The following is an 18,701-nucleotide window of genomic DNA, read 5'->3' as shown; positions in this document are numbered from 1 at the left end:
TCGAATGTGTTGATTGGTGCACGTCATCAACAAATGTTGTGTCATATTTAGGGGTACTTATCATCGGCAGTGAGGTATACATTAAGATAACTCTAGGCTGAGTGTTTTATCAGCTGGTGAGGAAACACCTTGGTTACTGATGTAACTGACTGCTCTCGAATCCATGCCCAGGCTTGGCGAAACAGGTATTCCGTGCGTTTAGGGTTGTACTTTTGCCGTCATTTCCTCGCACTGGTACTCCTTACTTGCAATAAAGAAATCATCAATCGCCATATCACTGAGGAAGCTTGAACCGACAACTCCTTCCAAAATGACCTGAAAATAATTTAGTTTTATTGTCACATTATTGACACATCGTAAAATTAATTAATTGTTTACTTCTGAGCTGTAAATCAAATCGACCTTTGACCCTACCACCTTGAACAATATTACCTCTTCTGTTGTTAAAAATTAATTTAATCGAATGTTCAAAAATGCATACAAACATATGCAACAATGGTATTTCCTGGTTTTCCTGTCTACCGTGCAATTTGTCTTGATTCATTTCGCGTATGAATGTTCACATGAGGCAAAATGCCCCATTATTTAAAAATCAACTCACCCAAGACGAATTTGTGACGTAAGTATTTAACACAACCTTGAACCAGTGATTCCCGTATGTGAACATCGGTCTGTCCTCTTTACTCCATATCAGTTCTTCCACCTCACCCTTTATGTCATGAATATAAACATTCATCCGACCTGATGAAATGACAGAAATTAATTACCCAGGTTGTGGTGAGTTATGCAGAATAAATATACATACCTTCGTGGATTGACTATGATAAAGCAAACAATCTTTAGCCTTGCAAAGACTGGTGCTTGACTGCAGAGAAACGCGTACAGAAATTGAAAGACGTAATTTATTTCGACCTGAAATTACGTTCGTTTTCTTTTGATAGGCATGGCGCCTGGGCTCGGAAACGTCCGGGCATCATATACAGTCTGTAAGTGGAACTGTAGAGTTTAAGATACACTGACACGTTTCAAGAATGGTGACACACGGATTAGGGATTTTCCGTATCATATTGTATCATCCTAACCACAACCCTCTCCATCACAAGAAACATCTGGTAACACGTATGTTGCCATTACCACTGCCCGATTAGTGTAGAGAAATGTCTATCTGTGGACAAACGCAAGAATGTGAATGGGTCGCTCGAGATAACAAGTTTGTTTACGGGTATACGTAGTCTTCACTTGAGTTTATCATATAATTTGTTGTCCTAAAACCCAAAAAGACCTTTTTGATCTGAAATTTGAACTCTGAATAGAGAATTGAATGTGCACCACTGAGTGAATGGATTTAAATTTTAAAGGGGTTGTGATACGTAACAGTGAATATCAACAAAGAATCACTGTGGTTGGTCGCCTGTGGAATAGAAGATGTATGTGATATCACAATTGTTATCGTCTAATGTAGTTTTACACTACGTTTTCTGCTTTGCAGAGCCATACAAATGCCGGTTATATTCTAGAATTTCAAGAAAAACAAAAAAACTCACAGCCCGCTGAAATATCGTATACACATTCACTGGAGTTTTCAGTAACTGTTACTTTGCCCTCACTTTGCACAGAGTAGCTGTGGTACAGAAAAGCTTACCCATAGTAGTTCCGTGCATGTGATTATAGAATGTCAAACTTAAATAGCGTTTGCGTCCTTCCTTTACTAAATAAACTGGACTCAAAAACCTGGCTTTCCCTCCTTTTCTTCGTGGTCGAGAAGCTTCAATGTAAGCTTACGTACCTGCAAGGAGTTTGGAATATTTAAGTCTGAGTGATTTCCATGTTTAGGGTAACAAGCGGACAGATTGCCAAAAAAGGTTTACACTGGGATGGCGGCCATATTGAATTTCAAGTGCCAGTGAGAAGTGGATAATTTGTTTCTCTAAATGTAGGTACCAAATTTTGTACCGTAACGGTGACCGCTTACTTGTATGCTTAATTTCGACAGGTTTAAAGTTTCCTTGGGGAAAGTTTTGAAAGAGTATGTCTTTCATTTTTAGGCACGAACTACTTTGAAATATTTGAAGGGTTTTCTCTTTATTCACATTAAGTGTCGTGTTTTTCGATTTAATTCTTGTTGAAATTGGTTATATTGGTGTTTCCTAATCGAAAGTTTTATTGGGAAAATCAATTAGTTTTGCGATACAGCTTAAAGACTCACTTCACTCTTTAACGTCGTTCCAGCACGTCACTGCTCAAATTATGCATTTCATTTATTTTAGTTTGTGATGAGATCCTTGATGTATGAAAGGTACGCCTATAAATTGAATGCGAAGGATATCCTGTATCGACTTAATTCTCTTTCGATGTATATCATAGTTAGCTTTTGGACGTCAGCTATCCGCCATCATAACAATTAATAAACAAGTATATATTCGGCGACAAAGATGTTACCTCCTCCAGCCTCTCCGTACGTGTGATCACTCTTTGGTCCAGAGGCGCCCGAGGGCGTGCTTCCCTCGTTTAATCTCCAATTAAAGCCGTCGTGACTTTCTTGGATAAAGTCACAGAAGCCATGTTCAAAATTACACTCTGTAACGATGCACCTTTTAGATGCTGTGAATAAAGACATCGATTAAAGGTCTCTTTTATCATTACCTTGAGGTGTGTTGCCTTGCCTTCGCATAGCTTTGGATGTATAACAGACTTCAGATTCCATGCTTGTCTAACATGGGTTACATCATAGCAAAACTTTAACGTCTTGTAAATGCGTAGCACGAAATCAACAAGGTGGATCATCCATTGATGTGGTCAGCACTCGTGATATATATACACATTGAGTGATTACATTTTACCAAACAAAACTTAAACTGGAAAACATTCTTCTAGAATGACCACAGACAATTATAACGCACAGTGACACAAACCATACTTGCCGATCAAGTCCAAAGTAAAAAGTGTGAGAAACAGCCCTTGGTAAAATCGACGAAGATATTCAATCAGTGCTTATTTTTACTTCGACTAAACTGACTCTCGGGCGAAGGTTAGATGGACGGAATCATTGACGTAATTTACGAGGTAGCCTGATTCGTTGTTTTGCCCTTTACATGATCGACAACATCAACAATGTCACTAATTGTCTCTAAATTCTAATAATAGCCGTGGATGTACAGATGTCGTATCGATTTCCACGCTTTCGTAAGATTTAATAGTTTAGCTGCCGTAAACGTTTACTGTTTCTCACGTAAAATTGCAAGTGTAAAATGCAAAGGCAAGGTCTCGTAAACGATGGTTGTATTACGATTTAAACTGTCACAGATCACAGAATTAACATTAGGAAGCGTGAACGTCTCAATGAACAAAAGCAGCTTGTATACGTAAATGTATGAATCTAAGAGTGTCTGTGTTCCTGAACGATATCATTGAACGAATTTCTCATCGACCTCAGGGTCATTAAATACTTCACATAACTTTATCATCTACAGTCTACAAGAGGTATGATTGACTCGTTACACTTTTCCGTTGCCCACTCATGTTGGTGTTGTCAGTTTTTATGAGGTTAAGGATAGTAAATATCAAAGATACAGCTGCAATAAACAAGGTTCAACAACTTTCTTGAACTCTGGCCTTCATATAGAGCAGGGTAATGGACAAGGTTTCTAGTCACTGACGCATACTCTAGCTGAATTAACAGGGTGACAGTTGTTGCTGTGGACGCCGTAATAGTATTTATGTATGCATGAAGTTTGGTATGTAAGAAGAAAAAGAAAAGGAGTAGACTGCTAGCCCATGCGATCACCTGTTAATTACAACATAATATATATAGTCTAAAGACAAGGAAGTATTTATAAAATACCCTTCTGATTTTTCTTCGCCGTACAACGAAGCGGCGAACGAATAAATGTTTTAACGAACCATTAAATTTCAATGGTAAACTGTATTCAAATAATAACATGTGTCATGTCACGACGCCCTCATATTTCGAAGTTTGCGCAAGAGTCATTGCTCAACTTTTGAAAAAACTGCAGCGCAAGGCTTTCGTTAAGGAGAAGTTAGATTTTGTGACATATTACACCCGCGGTAAGATCAACTAAAGCGTCATGTTCTGGAGTACTTGCACAAAAAGTTCGATCTGGCAATTTGCAGCGCATTGGAAGGTTATATCTGATTGTTAGATTGGCAGCTAAAAACATCAACCTAAACAAACATCAAAACAAATCAGGTCTCATGTGAGTCTAGATGAAATCTAGATGTGGCGTATGTACAGTGGCATTACAAATCATCACAACCAATTGAATAGTTCAGTCAAGTATTTCGTCAACGTTTTTAACAGTGACGTTCAAATGTTAATGGAGCATAATGTGTCAAATATGCTTTTCTATTTGGCCAATCGATAAGAACTCACGATTGGATTGTTGAGGCTCTGGGAATTGCGGTGCGGAACTGCTTGCAGCTGTTTTTGCTCCAAGTTCGCGAACAAAATAAATTTAAAAAATGGTGCTCGCGAAACGTGTTTCCGTAGCTTCTGTAAAAAAATCTAATACCGGTTTGGCTATCGTAAGTACATTTTTGAGATCGTTTTCTATCGTCTGACCCCATTGCAGTAACGTCACGTCAAAAAACATTCCATGGCGACTATGCACTATAACGCTTGGTTTGCCTAGGCACACTTAAAAGTGAAATGAATAATTTTATGTCACTGCATGACGAGATGAAACATTCAAGGAATTGATATTGCTTGCCTTGGACTAATAAGGAGTTTACTCTCATAGGTTCTTTAAATACAAAGATATAACGAATGTTGGCACAACACACTACAAGAAACGAAGACAAGCGATGTATTTAGCAGCAATATTTATTCTTTAATTTCTTGTGGAAGTGTTTCAGCTACCGAATCTTTACGCATAACAATGAAAAAGCCATAATTAAATAAATGTATACTGGAACTAGCTATCTTCAGATACATTATGGCACTGATTAAAAGTTTTCGGGATTAGATATCACACTGGTATGTTTTATTCTTCATAAGTGAATGATGCATCTAGTTAAGCGGAATATTCCGTCGTCGCGTCCAAAAGGATGGCGTCTACTTATTAAACACCACATCTGTGTAAAAAAAATAAAAACATAATAAGAAACAATGTACATAAACATTATGAAAGCCTTTTTATCGGTATTATAACTGATGCGGAGAGATGATTCGATGTTCGAGACAGTTGATTGTGTTCCTTGGGTGGCTAGTTTTCATATTATTTCAATAAAAAAATAATATATAATTTACCTGGTATTAGACGATTTCCTGAAAGGACCATGGGTTATGTACGAATTGCTGCCAGAAACTACACTTCTCTTATTTCGGGAATTCTGACATCCCTAAAAAGTGACAAAATGCCTTGAGTTAGAACTTCGATATCTTGTTAACTGTATGTCTTATTTGTATCAAAGTCATTTCCATCTATGCAACTACTAGTTCTGCGATAACTGTGAACTGTGAATATAATGAACTGATGAATAATATGGCAACTTTATCAATGTGCATCTGTCTGTGCATCAACTTCTAACCTTAAACTCTTACCAATTATGATATTACCAAACTGATGAAGGTACACACGTATACATTTTTATCAAGCAATATCAATCACATTCAACACTGTACCTCGAATTGTAAATCAAGCTCCGCATTCATGTATGTTTTATTATTGTCTACTAGTTTCTGTACATTCAAATTTTATATCCGTGATCGGAAGTTTTGATAAAGGCGTACAATAACGACTTTGACCATTCTTTCACTTAATTCAACTATTGCTACTTTACGAATATTCAGAAAGTTAGTAATTCACAGGTCTGTTGAAAAGTCATGCATTTTAATATCATATTGTTGTATAATTAATCAAAAATATATCAGCATTGCGAACATTATTTCCCTGATGTTTTTTACAGTTCGTATGTCATGCTCTCTGTAATTTATTCTTGATAATTACTTGGTCACATCGTGTCCCCTTTTGGTTCTTCTTACAAATCACCGCAGCACAGTGGATGTACAGGTCAACATCTTCGTTCGGTTCTACATCATCCCTATTCACAGCATAGTATGCGTCCCATGCGTAGTGTTTCTCAAGATCATTGCTTGGACTCACAATAAACTCCGTAGTTGAGTCTTCAAGGCAACTGTAATAGCAGAGGATATGCAATAAAACTATGTTTTGTAGACCGCTTTAAAGGTTAAACGTCAAGGTAATTTCTTAAAGAGTATGCATGGGTATTTACTTTACATTAATTTTGCTATACAGAGTGACATAGTATTTGCTTTATACACGTTGACCTGTATTCATAGGCCGACAATGATATCGATGTCGTCCTTTTTGTGTTCCGATATGAATGTAGGCTGTTAAAAATACAGGAAGATGGGAATGTACATATGTACACAGACAGACAGATAGACAGACAGATAGACTGACTTACTGGCAGACGAATGAACAGACATGCAGGCAGGCAGACCAGACGGATAGATAGATAGACAGATAGATAGATAGACAGATAGATAGATAGATAGATAGATAGATAGATAGATAGATAGATAGATAGATAGATAGATAGATAGATAGATAGATAGATAGATAGATAGATAGATAGATAGATAGATAGATAGATTGATTGATCAATAAACAGAAATAGAGACTAACATATTGGATTTGGGGAGTTGATTTTTAGATGAAACATTGCAACTGACCCATTCGTTATCATCGGGAATCTCGTTGCTATGGCATGGGGATCGTGACTCTCAGTTGCAAAACAGTCTTCCAAAAACAATTCCAATGATTTGTCTTCACTCTTTACAGCGATGCCGATGTAAAGATAAACATCGTTACATATCATTACGGGAAAATCCTCTTCCGGATCCAACAGTTCGTCAAAGCTTTCATCCTTGTACAGTGTACCCTCCACAACAAAAGTTCCGAAACCTAAGAATGGAACTTTTGGGGAACTGGAAATAAAAATACTACGTGAACATGTTTAAATTATGCACAAGCTTGCTTTCTCGAGTATAATATGAAAATTATTTCTTGTGGCCATGTAAAGTTTAGTGGAAATACTCGATTCACACAATTTTTTTGCTGCAATATGATAACATTTGAAAGTTAATGTAACTTAATTTTCAATATGATTTGAATTCAGTAATCCCTCGCTGCAAATCCACAGTGAAACCTAGCTTGCAACATTTGCAGATATTAATATTGAACTTACCATGGGTTTAAAATGACGTGGACGGGGGCTACTTCATATTCGGTCGGATACGAACAGATCATCTCTAAAACTTCTATCCCCCTTGATGAGTAGACGACGTTGTCATATGAAATCGTTTTGTTGTCTGTTAGCTCCTGTGGATTTCAATAGAACGGTATGAAAGAATTGTGATTACCTTGTCGGGGAGTGGCAAAAACGTTTCCGGAAATCTTAAATGTAATGAAACGTTAGGAAATCCGTATGCGTCTAGGAAAATGAATCTACCGTGATCTTCTGCTAAAATGCAGAGTTCTACTTGCCTTCGAAGAAGTTTCGCATTCGTAAAGGTACGTCTGAAAAGTGAACAAGCCTGGTTGTTCTTCAAAACCAGTACAGTTTTCATCTCTTAAATGGAACTCCTCGGCCTCTGCATCCTCCAGTCGAAGCAAGTCAAGAAGCCATCGTTTCATTACAGTGAGACGCATGTGATCCTCTTCACAGTAGATCACATTTAATTCTGAGTGTATAAAACAGTTTATATTTTGAAGGCAATTAATATGTGTATAATTAACTAATTTCAATGAGTTTAAATACATTATCTGACTCTGACGAGCATACTTCAGACGGATGAAGTTACGAATGATTCTAATGATAAATTTCGTACCTAAAAACGTCCTGTGAACTAACTGTGTGGAGGTATATTTCATTACGTCTTACGATCAAATAATCTACAATAACTTAAAGTAAAATGCGACTCTCAATTTTTCCAATTCTTTTCTTAGCTACTTCTTGTGGGGGTTCATTTTGAAGCTCTTTGTGTAAGAAAACTTTCGACCAGTATTAGTTTTACGACAGTCGGAATTGTAGCAATTTTGAATTTCAAATATATGGAAATCATTAGTACTTCGTCGTCTGTACCAAATTTTGCACGATGACCCCTAATCTTTATTTTTCATTTACTACAAGAATGGGCAAGAATTTCATTCAGGAAATTTTGAGCAAAAGTCCATTCTTTCACTTTCGAGGTACATAATACCGTAAAATGTCCAACAATTGTGTGAAATATTGTGCATATCCAATATATATGTGGAGAAGACAACCCAGATATAAAAAGATATGAAAAGAACTACAAAACAACCTAGACGATTCGGATGTAACCCCGCTTCAGTGTCTCACAACAGCTGGTATCGACGTGTATCATTTCCGATAATAGGTTATTCGTTTCTTTTTTATGGTTATGTACTTTTTTATCCTTACTTAAGAAGGGTCGTAATCAAAACGCAAATTGCATTGCTTTACTTGTAGTGTTTTTTCGATGACTATATGATATGTTGTCTTCCGTTTGAATATTAATACGATGCCGAAACCGATTTTACGGGCTGTTGTATAGAGATTGATTGCTGTCATTACACTGATCTCCAGAAATGATATGTAGTTTCCAAATTTACACGAACTGGACAGCTTTTCCAGTTTGAAGGAGCGATTACAAAATATTAATCTTCTCGTCCGAATTCTGCCTCATTTTTGTTCATTTTGACAGAAAGGGATAGCGTATTTCTGAATGTTAAACACAAAGTATTCCAATTGGTCAAAAGAGAAATTATTCAGCACCAGATATTGTCATCCTTCTCTAAGCCTTAAAGATTTGACAACTTACTGGCTTCACAATCTTCCTCATCACTTCCATCGCTGCAGTGGTTATGACCATCACATACCAAGTATTCCGGTATACACTCCCCACTCGTACAGTTAAATTCGCACGCTGTGGACGTAAGTAAACCAAAAGTCCATCACACGATAATATATCAAATTTTTTTACTCCTCATTTGATAAAATTATGATTGTAAATGCTTAGCAATTAAGGATTACAACGGTATAAAATAAAAGGGGAAATTTTCTCTTCTGTATAATTTACCCGTACAATCTCTTATACATTTCTACAATCATACAATTCGGTCTCCTATATTCCTGCCACGTTTGTGACAAAATATGAACGTGAACTGCAATTCACTATTTTTGTTTTACTGTCTGATGTCGTAGGAATACTTCAAATTCAATACAAATCCTGGTACAGCATTATAGTAATAATAAAGTTCAATTTCAAGTACTCACGGCAGTTTAATTCATCACTTGCATCTCCACAATCATTGAAGTCATTACACACAAAACGTAACGGAATGCAGTGACCATTATCACAGCGGAAATGATCGTATGGCGTGCAGGCTTGAAAAAGTAAAACATTAAATTGAATTAAGTTACTGATCGATTTTCTCATAGAAAAAGAACTTGAAGCTGCCTACATATTTAATAAAGTTATGTGTTAAAACACTTAAAGGGACAAAGTCGGCCATTTTTCATGAAGTTTGTTTGATACGAGATACTACTTATATTGTTTGACATGTTGAAAGATACTAAATGAATGGGTGACCATGCATATATTCGACCCCGGTTTTAGACAAATTAAATGAAACCATCGCGATAATGAATTAATGGTCATGACCATAATTAATTTTCGCGATGGTATCATTTATCGTGTCTAAAATCGGGGTCGAATATATGCATGGTTACCCATTCATTCAGTATCTTTCACATGTCAAACAATATACCGACTTTGTCCCTTTAATACGGTTAAGAAAAGGTCGCTTATGCATACGCTTAAGGATTGTTCTTTGGCAATGCAAGTGGTTTGTCACCTGGTTAAGCACATACAACATCATGATGACATTTTACCAAGGGAACGTACATTAGAGGGGAAATAGCCCCAACAGTGCACTGCCTAAGCATATCGAAGGTGTATGATTGTTTCTGCCGAACATAATGTTCGAAAAGACATCACCTAGAAAAGCCCGAACATACTTTTACATCATTATGATATACATCAAACTACAGCGCCGTCGTCGACACTAATCGTTTACTTGGTTTATGACTACAGTCATATTGTAGGTACAATTCTTTCAGTCTAAGGTCACATTTATTAGTGAAATTAACTTTTCAAAATATATACCTACTGCAATTATGTTCATCAGTCCAATCACCACAGTCATTATATCCATCGCATACGAAGGCTGATGGTATGAAGTAACCATTGGTACAACCATACAACTCAGCGTTTGGGTCTTTATTAAAAGGCGAAAAAGAAATATAGTGTTCGAGTATTAACAAAGGCGAAAGTCAAGAGGGTTGAAACATTCGTTCTTTAATATATCAAATCATGCATTACAGCATCTGGTTAATTTTGTTCTGCGGTAGCGTGCAACGTTTAATTAAGGGTCAACACTTTCGTTCTGCAGTCTGAGTCGAAGCCGTACAAACATTGAAAAAGATTCTCATCGTGTTAAATCTGTCAATCAAATCCTTTCCCAGTGGTTCAATTGCAATTGATACCATCATTTTCCTTAATATTAAATGCTACGAATTCTATGCATAGATCATCTTCTGGTGGTAAGATTTTCTCGTCTTGTGTGTGATTCGTCATGATAAGGTTCAATGTGCATGATTTTTCAATTTTGGTGAGAACACTTACTGTTGCAGTTCTTTTCGTCACTTCTGTCACGACAATGTCGATAGCCGTCACAATGGAAAAACGAAGCGATGCATTCTCCATTGTCACACTCAAACAGTGATTCATCTCTGCAGTCTGATACAAACAGTGTATTGACTTAATTTTTAACATTGATAGTTCATTTTGAAACTATATCCACCTTATGACAGCGATTGCCTGACCTTAGCCTACTAAAGCACCTGTTGAAATTATATCATGCTGCCTAAAGTAAAATTATCAATCCAACATGATACTGTAGCAAATTTCCAGGTCCTCATTCGATGTCTTACCCGGAAAATAATTTATTGTCCCTTTCGGAACGTTACCTTTGACCTCATTTCCATAAGTATACAAACAGTTGACGGCTTGACTAAGTGGCTATACCACTTGTGAAATGTTGTCAATATTTTTGAAGTTATGTCGAATAGTGCTACTCATGGCACTGAGCTCATTATTAGATACAGCTATCATCTCTCAGATAATTCCATATTATAAGCGCATATAAGGATTGTAATTAGTTACATTGTGTAATTAGTTACATCTTACATGTACTGTTTGTATAATAAGATCGCTTCCCATTGTAATTTCTTACTTTCCACTTTCGATACCTTGCCGAGATCATAGGTGTTACAAGCAATTTTATGCAAAATAAATTCTTGTTAATCAATCAAAGTAAATATACATTTAGCCTGGTTTTTGTCCTTGGAACGCAGCAAAGTTTGCTGGTAGCCAAAGAAAATTTAAGCTGTTTAGGTTTTGAAATCAGTAAGATGTCTTACCACCATTACAGCCGATCATATCGCTGAAGTCTGAACAGTGTCTATTACGATCCCGCCACCGTTCGTCACAACGATTATAACTGGTATCAGCGCAAAGTCCATTCTTGCAAAGGAACTTCCATTCTCTATCACACTCTAGTTTTGCGAGACAATGAATGGGGTAGAAAATTGAAGCATCAATAAAAAATGATATCGCTAGCTTGACGTTATAGTTCCAAAGCTGAATGATCCAGGTATTTCTTCATCTTCTATCAAGTGTTGTTACTAAAGGTTATGTAATCTTTCCGTTAGCCCGTGGAATCATTTTGTAAGATATGAAAATTAAAATAATTAATATATTGTTTAGTTAATTGGTAATTTAAATAATCAAGTAAATAAGTAATAATTATTTTATTTGTTTATTTATTTATTTATTTATTTCATCAATCGTATTTACATTGATTTTTTTTTTCAATTATTTATTTAACTATTTTTCGTTCATATATCTATCTATTATATAAGAATGTATCACGACAATTTCAATCGGAAGTAGTTTTTAAGTTCGTGATTACTCACTGCAACCAATCTCATCACTACCATCAGAACAATCCTGATATCCATTGCATCTCTGGACACCTTCAATACATAAGCCATTGTCGCACCGGAACTGAGTAGCATTACAATCTTAATTTAAAGAGAAATGAAAGGAATGTTATGTACCTTATATATACTACATAAAGACTTTGTATGAGTTAAGAGAGATTCTATCAGAAAGGTATTAGGAATGTACGGGATCACCTATCCCACAGTTTGTTTAAATATTTGTGCATCATGTGTATTTTTGTGTGTGCAAACGCAATGAGAGTGTCTAATGCCTGATGAGCCGTTGTGCTCTCAAAGCTCGAATTTTTCCATTCCGTTGATCAAAATATTGAAGGAGAAATAGAAGCAATGAGAATCAATGCCCTTTCAGATTGAATTAACCAACATGCTGGTATGAAATATAAAAGTATGGTAATAATTCATCAAGCGAAGATAATGCCTGCTCAAAGTCTATGCGACTCTCAAACTGTTTGTAGTTCCCGAAGTTGTAAATTGCCTCAAACATTCTGTCAAAAGCCATGCACCCATGTCTTGCAGTAAAACTGTACATGCTTACTATCACAATGCCTTTCGTCGCTTGCGTCTCCACAGTGATCGTAATTATCACAGACAGCTTGAGGTGGAACACAAAAACCGTTTGCACAGTTGAAACTATCCGTTTTACATTCTGTAGGGGTATATCAAGTAATTACGTTACAACATCGATAATTTTGGAAACAGAGATTGAAGCGCAAAATGTGAAGGCATTATTGTTATAGAAAAATAAACATATTTGTCCATTTGCAGTATATTTATTTGCTGAACATTTTTACAGTACAGTACAAGTTTTCCACTCATCATTGGCATCAGACCGAGAAACACGGAGACCAGGATATCAAAACTCTGTTATGCCCTGGCCCTAAACATATGTTTGCATGCAACAATGTGTGATTTTCCAGTTCGAGTGAACTTGTGTAAAGTAGTAAGTATAAGAAAGTGAAAAAAATTTCTGAGAAACCTCAACCTATTTGCTAGTCAGTGCTACAGAAAAGAACGTCACCGATTTACTATTTATCGTGTATATCATTACTCACTACAATATATTTCATCAGAGTTATCTCCGCAGTTGTCAAAACCATCACATACTCGGCGGTTATCCACACAAACAGCATTTTCACATTGAAACTTTCCGCTACAATCTTTAAAAAGCATGATGAAAGTTGTCATTGCGTTACTAGGGCAGTACGGATTGTCAACATTTTTACACAAAAATTAAATATACGTGAAAGCCTCCATTATCGCATAAACATAGAATAGCGATAATAGTACTGCACATTTCTATTGAATTACAAGTACAACTTAATACAAAGGTTGAGCAATGAAATGTAGTTCCATTTAAGCAAACAAATCCGGTTGCCAGTTAAATACTCTCGAGACACTCATCGTTTAATGCGTCACTTAATGAATATTTACCACAGCTATTTTCGTCAGAGACATCATCATCTCCACAATCAAACCATCCATCGCACACATACCAGTCGTAGATGCATAATCCGTTGTCACATTCGAATCTGCCGTAGGTAGCGTTACAATCTAAATTAAAAGTTAAAGAAACAGCTTGTCGTTTACACGAAGGAAAACTACAAACAATGCATCTTCGATAAACCGTGCAAAAGACACAAATATTACGTGCTTTTATACTAAAGTCTTTTGTGCAATGCAATCTACAACCCAGAATATTTAAACAATAATAAATTATTGATAATAAATTAATCGATGGGTCCCATGTTTCATCTTTCATTATTTATTCTAAGCATCTTCACTAAATTAACTAAAACGGAAATGACAAACTGATTACATACTTTCACAGTTCATTTCATCGCTCCAATCGTTACAGTCTCGATAGCCGTCGCATCCAGCCCAATACCACAGACATTCCCCACTTTCACATTGGAACTCGGTACAATCTTCATACTCTACAAGAACAATATTTTAATGACACAGCGTAAAAGGAACGCAACTCATTTCTCAATCAAATGCGAGCTTTTTCGTATGTAGTAACGTTCTTAGAGTGCATCATTCGAGATCATTAGAACTACCATACATGCATAGAATCCAAGATGCAAATATCTGTGTCAAATTTTGCATCAGTAAAAGTTTGAAGTAACAATTTTCCAAGTCTGTTTCCCTTGTCCTCATATTGCTGAAAATTTAATTGTACAACCCATGTGCACTAGGCCATCGACTTGCAGGTCTGTAAACTGTTTATGGTTTCTTAAAATAACATAAGACTACGATAAACTTTACATAAACTTTACTAAAACCAATACATTGTAACACGTAAGGCAGCAGCCGACTTACCACAAGTGTTGCCACCCTTTGCTTCATCACTCCAATCACCACAGTCATTGTAAGTGTTACAAAGATGGTAAGATCTGACACAGGCTCCATTTGCACATAAAAATCACAAGCTGTAGTAATTCAATACAGCAACCAGAGGTGAATCATTTTATTCGCTGCAAACTGACACCATAGAATTGAGTATGTGTATTCTTTCAGTTAACTATGTAAAAGATTGTCAGGTGCTCTCATAATTGTGTCATATGCTCATGGACAACGAAAGTTGAAATAGCTTGAACAAAAGCAATCGACGGTTTTAGAAATAAACATAATACCACTGTACCTTGGACTGAAGAAACCTTAACGTTACAAATTATCTTTCGTTAGTACCAAATTCGCTTTAAACAAGGTTCAAACTCTGTGAGATGCATTCTGCTTTAAAGTATTTACAGAGACGAATATGCATGCTATGTAGTAGTAGTAGTAGTAGTAGTAGTAGTAGTAGTAGTAGTAGTAGTAGTAGTAGTAGTAGTAGTAGTAGTAGTAGTAGTAGTTAGTAGTAGTAGTAGTAGTAGTAGTAGTAGTAGTGGTAGTAGTAGTAGAGTAGTAGTAGTATTTATTTATTAAAGTGACATGTGAATCACTAAAATCATATGCATCACTTATAAATAAAAATTACAATATGTATTGACCTTATGCCCAAAGTACCCCGTTATACAACAGTCGCTAAATTTTAAAATTGCGTTCACAGTTTTTTTGGGTTTTTTTTGTTTTTAGTTGTTATTATGTATTCAGTTTTGATTTATTATTATGGAGATTGTGCTTACACAAGAAACATATGCTACGTGCAATATGAAGGTCTAAAACGTGATTCATAATCATGATTCCCGAAATAACAGTAGGAACATATCCTTTTCTTTGAATTCTGCCAGTAAATTGATGATACAGTGGAGAGGAGGCTTTACCAATATAGACATAAGGATCAAGATAGACTTACAAAAAAATCTGGATTTAAGAGCTTCCTATCCTGGAATGAATTTTATAACAACTTAAGAGACTTTGTTAACAAGTAAACTCATCTAATTGCGAGAAACAAAATCAAAGTATTTACTTACAGCAATTGTTTCCACCCTGTATTTCGTCACTCCAGTCACCACAGTCATTATGTAAATCGCAAACACGAAATCTGGAATGCATACTCCGTTATCACATAGATATTCGTGCGATGCATCGCATGGTACTAAGAAACAAAATGAATGTGGGAAATGAGAAATCAGTAGTACTGTTTTTATCGATCATCAAATCCATTCATTGAAATTCAAAATCATAAACCGCTTATTTCTACAGGATGTGACGGAAATAAGATTTATTGTGCACATTGCAAAGGCGACACTTGAAAAACCGGACATTGTTATTCAACTTATATGGTCGTATGATATTCCTGCCTAACATACACAACCTACTATTTTGTGCTATTACGCAAAATCACGTATTCGATGGTGTAGCAGAGTTGAAGCTACCCCCTAAGCTAATATGAAGGGTAGTAATAAAATGGATTCAAGCAGTCAGCTTCAGAAAGCACAGAGAAAGGGGTATGTATTCTGAATTATAAATCAAACCTGTATTATAGTCTGAGGTAAACCAATGAATGAAACCTTATTCAAAGCGCTTTTCCAGTTTCTCCATTGAAGCTTGATTATACTACCATTAATTTAGAGTGCCTCTCCTTTGTAACCTCTCCTTCGATTTTTTTTTCAAAATCATTAACATGTCGCAGTTTTCCAGATTTCAGCAGAAGATTTAAAGGATAAAGATTCTAACTGGAGGTGCGTGCGCCCAACATGGGGCCTGTTTAGCCTTACCACACCATTGCTCGTCACTTCTATCGTCGTGATCAAGAGGACAGTCAAACCGGCTATCACACTGCCGATGTTCGTCGATGCACTTTCCACTCTCACAGCCGAATCCTTTGCAATTGTCACCTATATAAAGAGGAGAAGTCAGAAAAAGTAGAAAGACCGAGTAAGAGAAGACCATTAAGCAACTTTCTTTTTTAAACGCTCAGGAAACAGCACATACATACACAGGCATACTGAACAAATACATGAGGCTGTATATTACATACTCATACGAGCGAAGGCGCGGGCATACATACATACTTACGTACCTAAATATGCATGCATACACATTCATGCACACAAACAGGCATATGCGCATTTGGTCACATTTTATATAATGTGATAATCGAGCATACAATATTGTGTACACGATTTCATGCTGCTTCGGGTATATTTGCTAAACAGTCTGACGTGTTGATGTTTGAATACAGTTAAGGATGTACGATCGGAAAAAGTAAAAGTAATGTCAATTTTTTCAATTGGGGATTTTTGAATACCTACATATGTGAATAGTCCAAAACTGGGAAAAAAACATGGGTCACCGCGCTTGTTTTTTTACAAAATGACATTAAAATTCACGGTTTTTCACAAAATCACTAAAAATCAATAAACAGGTCCTCATTTTCATATTTATATAACGATTGCATTTTCACGTTTACACTGTAAAAGAATAAAGAAATTATAAACCTAGGCTACTTTGAAGATTTTACTTACATTAAAATTGAGTTAAAAGTTACGATATTTATTTTTTAACCAAAATTGCAACAAATTTGCCCCAAATTTTAGGAATTGGAGAGGGTAATTTATTAATTATTGATAGTTTCTACTAATGTCAATTTTCTCAAACTTTGCCAAATAATAGCACTTTTTGTGAATTTTTCAAAACCACATTTTGTTTAGTAGGTCACCGAGCTCGATTTTTCACAATTTTGCAAAATCTAACTAGGATTTACAGGTTCTGGCGATAAACCATGCTCTCCCGGGTTCGTCGCACGAGGGCGCTCTTCAAATGCTGCTGACCTGCCGTGGCTACCTGCAGTGGCCCTGTCCAGGCATGGTCATAATTCAAGCCTACCATTAAACTTTCATGAGAGAGAAATGACAGAACAAAGCAAAGACTTTTAGGTTCTTCTACTTTTTAGAGTCTATATATTAATATAGCATACAAAAAATCGCGTAATATTTATTGCCGTGACGCTTATCGGTGGGGATTAGGTTGACTTCGCTGGAGGCTAAGTAAGTTTTCACACACTACGTGGAGCCAGGAGCCGAGGCCGTGAACTTGGCGTTTCTCCAATACACGATGACAAAAGTAAAGGCAAGCCCACAACTGACGCAAGTGTCAAGATTTTCGGCTAGTTCACTCAAATCGACAATGTGACGGCCATTCTTCCATTCTCCGGTACTCCGGTAGGTCTACTAGCGACACTATCATTGGAATTATAACCAAGAATAGCGAATCAGACGTCACACTTCTGACTTACGCTGTACAGGCTACGGCCATGTTGCATTTTTTATCTCTTTGCTGAATTCTTGTACCTTCCAGCGTGTTTTGAGGGCACGCTGAACATTTTCTCGGCGCGATTTTCCTTTACGTACCTGCAGACGACATTTTGTACAACGCAAAAACGTTCGAAAAGTCACTATGCGCGCGTGGTTACTATGGATACATTTCTGCGCGGAAATCGGCGCAGTACGCTTATATTTTTCCGATCGTACATCCTTAAGTTTTATTTTAGTTCATTTTATTTTTCTTTATGGTATTTTATATTATTTTATTTTACTTCATTTTGTTTAATATTTGGAAAAGATTAAACGATTCGACGGCCGAGACGAAAGTCTTAAATAATCCCTTTTTAATTAGCCTGTTCAGTGACGTGACAAATGTGTTCAGAACACACGTGATTACAGTTGTATCATTTTTATGTGTCCGTATTTTGACTATGATCAAATAAAATAATAAAGAAATAAATATCCCATGGCTCTCTCAAGTAAATAACTATAAGGCCAGAGAAAAAAAAAATCTTGTTCATCGGATTTTTGGACCAAGTTCCAGGAGCGGCGAGCGAAATTTTTTTTTTTATTTTTTTTAGGCCGAACGTAAACGCGGTTTCTCAGACTGGCATTTTTGCACAGATGCAGACAAGGCAAGATAATTGTTTCCCTTTTTACCAGAAATATTTCAGACAAGCAACACTGATACTGGTAACTGAATTCAATACTATATTTCCCAACAATAACATAGGCCATTACATTCACAGTTAGTGTTTGCACAACATATTCTGAGTATTTCAACATTCTCTCAGAATAAAACTGAAATGTACAGCAAATCACTGAAATCCAACAATTCAGTATTGTCCTTTAATATTGTCC

The 18,701-nt window shown here is 36.2% G+C and overlaps 1 protein-coding gene and 2 long non-coding RNA genes across 3 annotated transcripts; all 3 read right to left on the bottom strand.

Moving 5' to 3' along the window:
• Positions 1–198: 198 nt before the first annotated feature.
• Positions 199–8,965, bottom strand: LOC139143006 (ZP domain-containing protein-like). The gene is made up of 10 exons (XM_070713196.1): positions 8,867–8,965; positions 7,530–7,726; positions 7,231–7,364; positions 6,716–6,970; positions 5,967–6,153; positions 5,267–5,358; positions 4,750–4,760; positions 2,440–2,601; positions 602–741; positions 199–315 (listed from the first exon to the last, which is right to left on the bottom strand). Exons 2-10 carry the CDS (start codon positions 7,692–7,694, stop codon positions 199–201), a joined length of 1,263 nt encoding a protein of 420 aa, XP_070569297.1. The 5' UTR covers positions 7,695–7,726; positions 8,867–8,965.
• Positions 8,966–11,529: 2,564 nt separating this feature from the next.
• LOC139142038 (uncharacterized) lies at positions 11,530–12,772 on the bottom strand. Its single transcript, XR_011554284.1, has 3 exons — positions 12,668–12,772; positions 12,085–12,192; positions 11,530–11,664 (listed from the first exon to the last, which is right to left on the bottom strand). It is a non-coding gene; the product is annotated as an uncharacterized lncRNA (long non-coding RNA).
• A 441-nt stretch (positions 12,773–13,213) lies between these two features.
• LOC139142037 (uncharacterized) lies at positions 13,214–14,055 on the bottom strand. Its single transcript, XR_011554283.1, has 3 exons — positions 13,953–14,055; positions 13,564–13,683; positions 13,214–13,289 (listed from the first exon to the last, which is right to left on the bottom strand). It is a non-coding gene; the product is annotated as an uncharacterized lncRNA (long non-coding RNA).
• Between the last annotated feature and the right edge of the window lie 4,646 nt (positions 14,056–18,701).

This window comes from Ptychodera flava, chromosome 10 (assembly GCF_041260155.1).
Source record: "Ptychodera flava strain L36383 chromosome 10, AS_Pfla_20210202, whole genome shotgun sequence".
In the NCBI taxonomy this organism is placed as follows: Eukaryota; Metazoa; Hemichordata; class Enteropneusta; family Ptychoderidae; genus Ptychodera; species Ptychodera flava.
The sequence above is the reverse complement of the archived record's forward strand: the minus strand, read 5'-3'. Positions and strand labels throughout refer to the sequence as shown.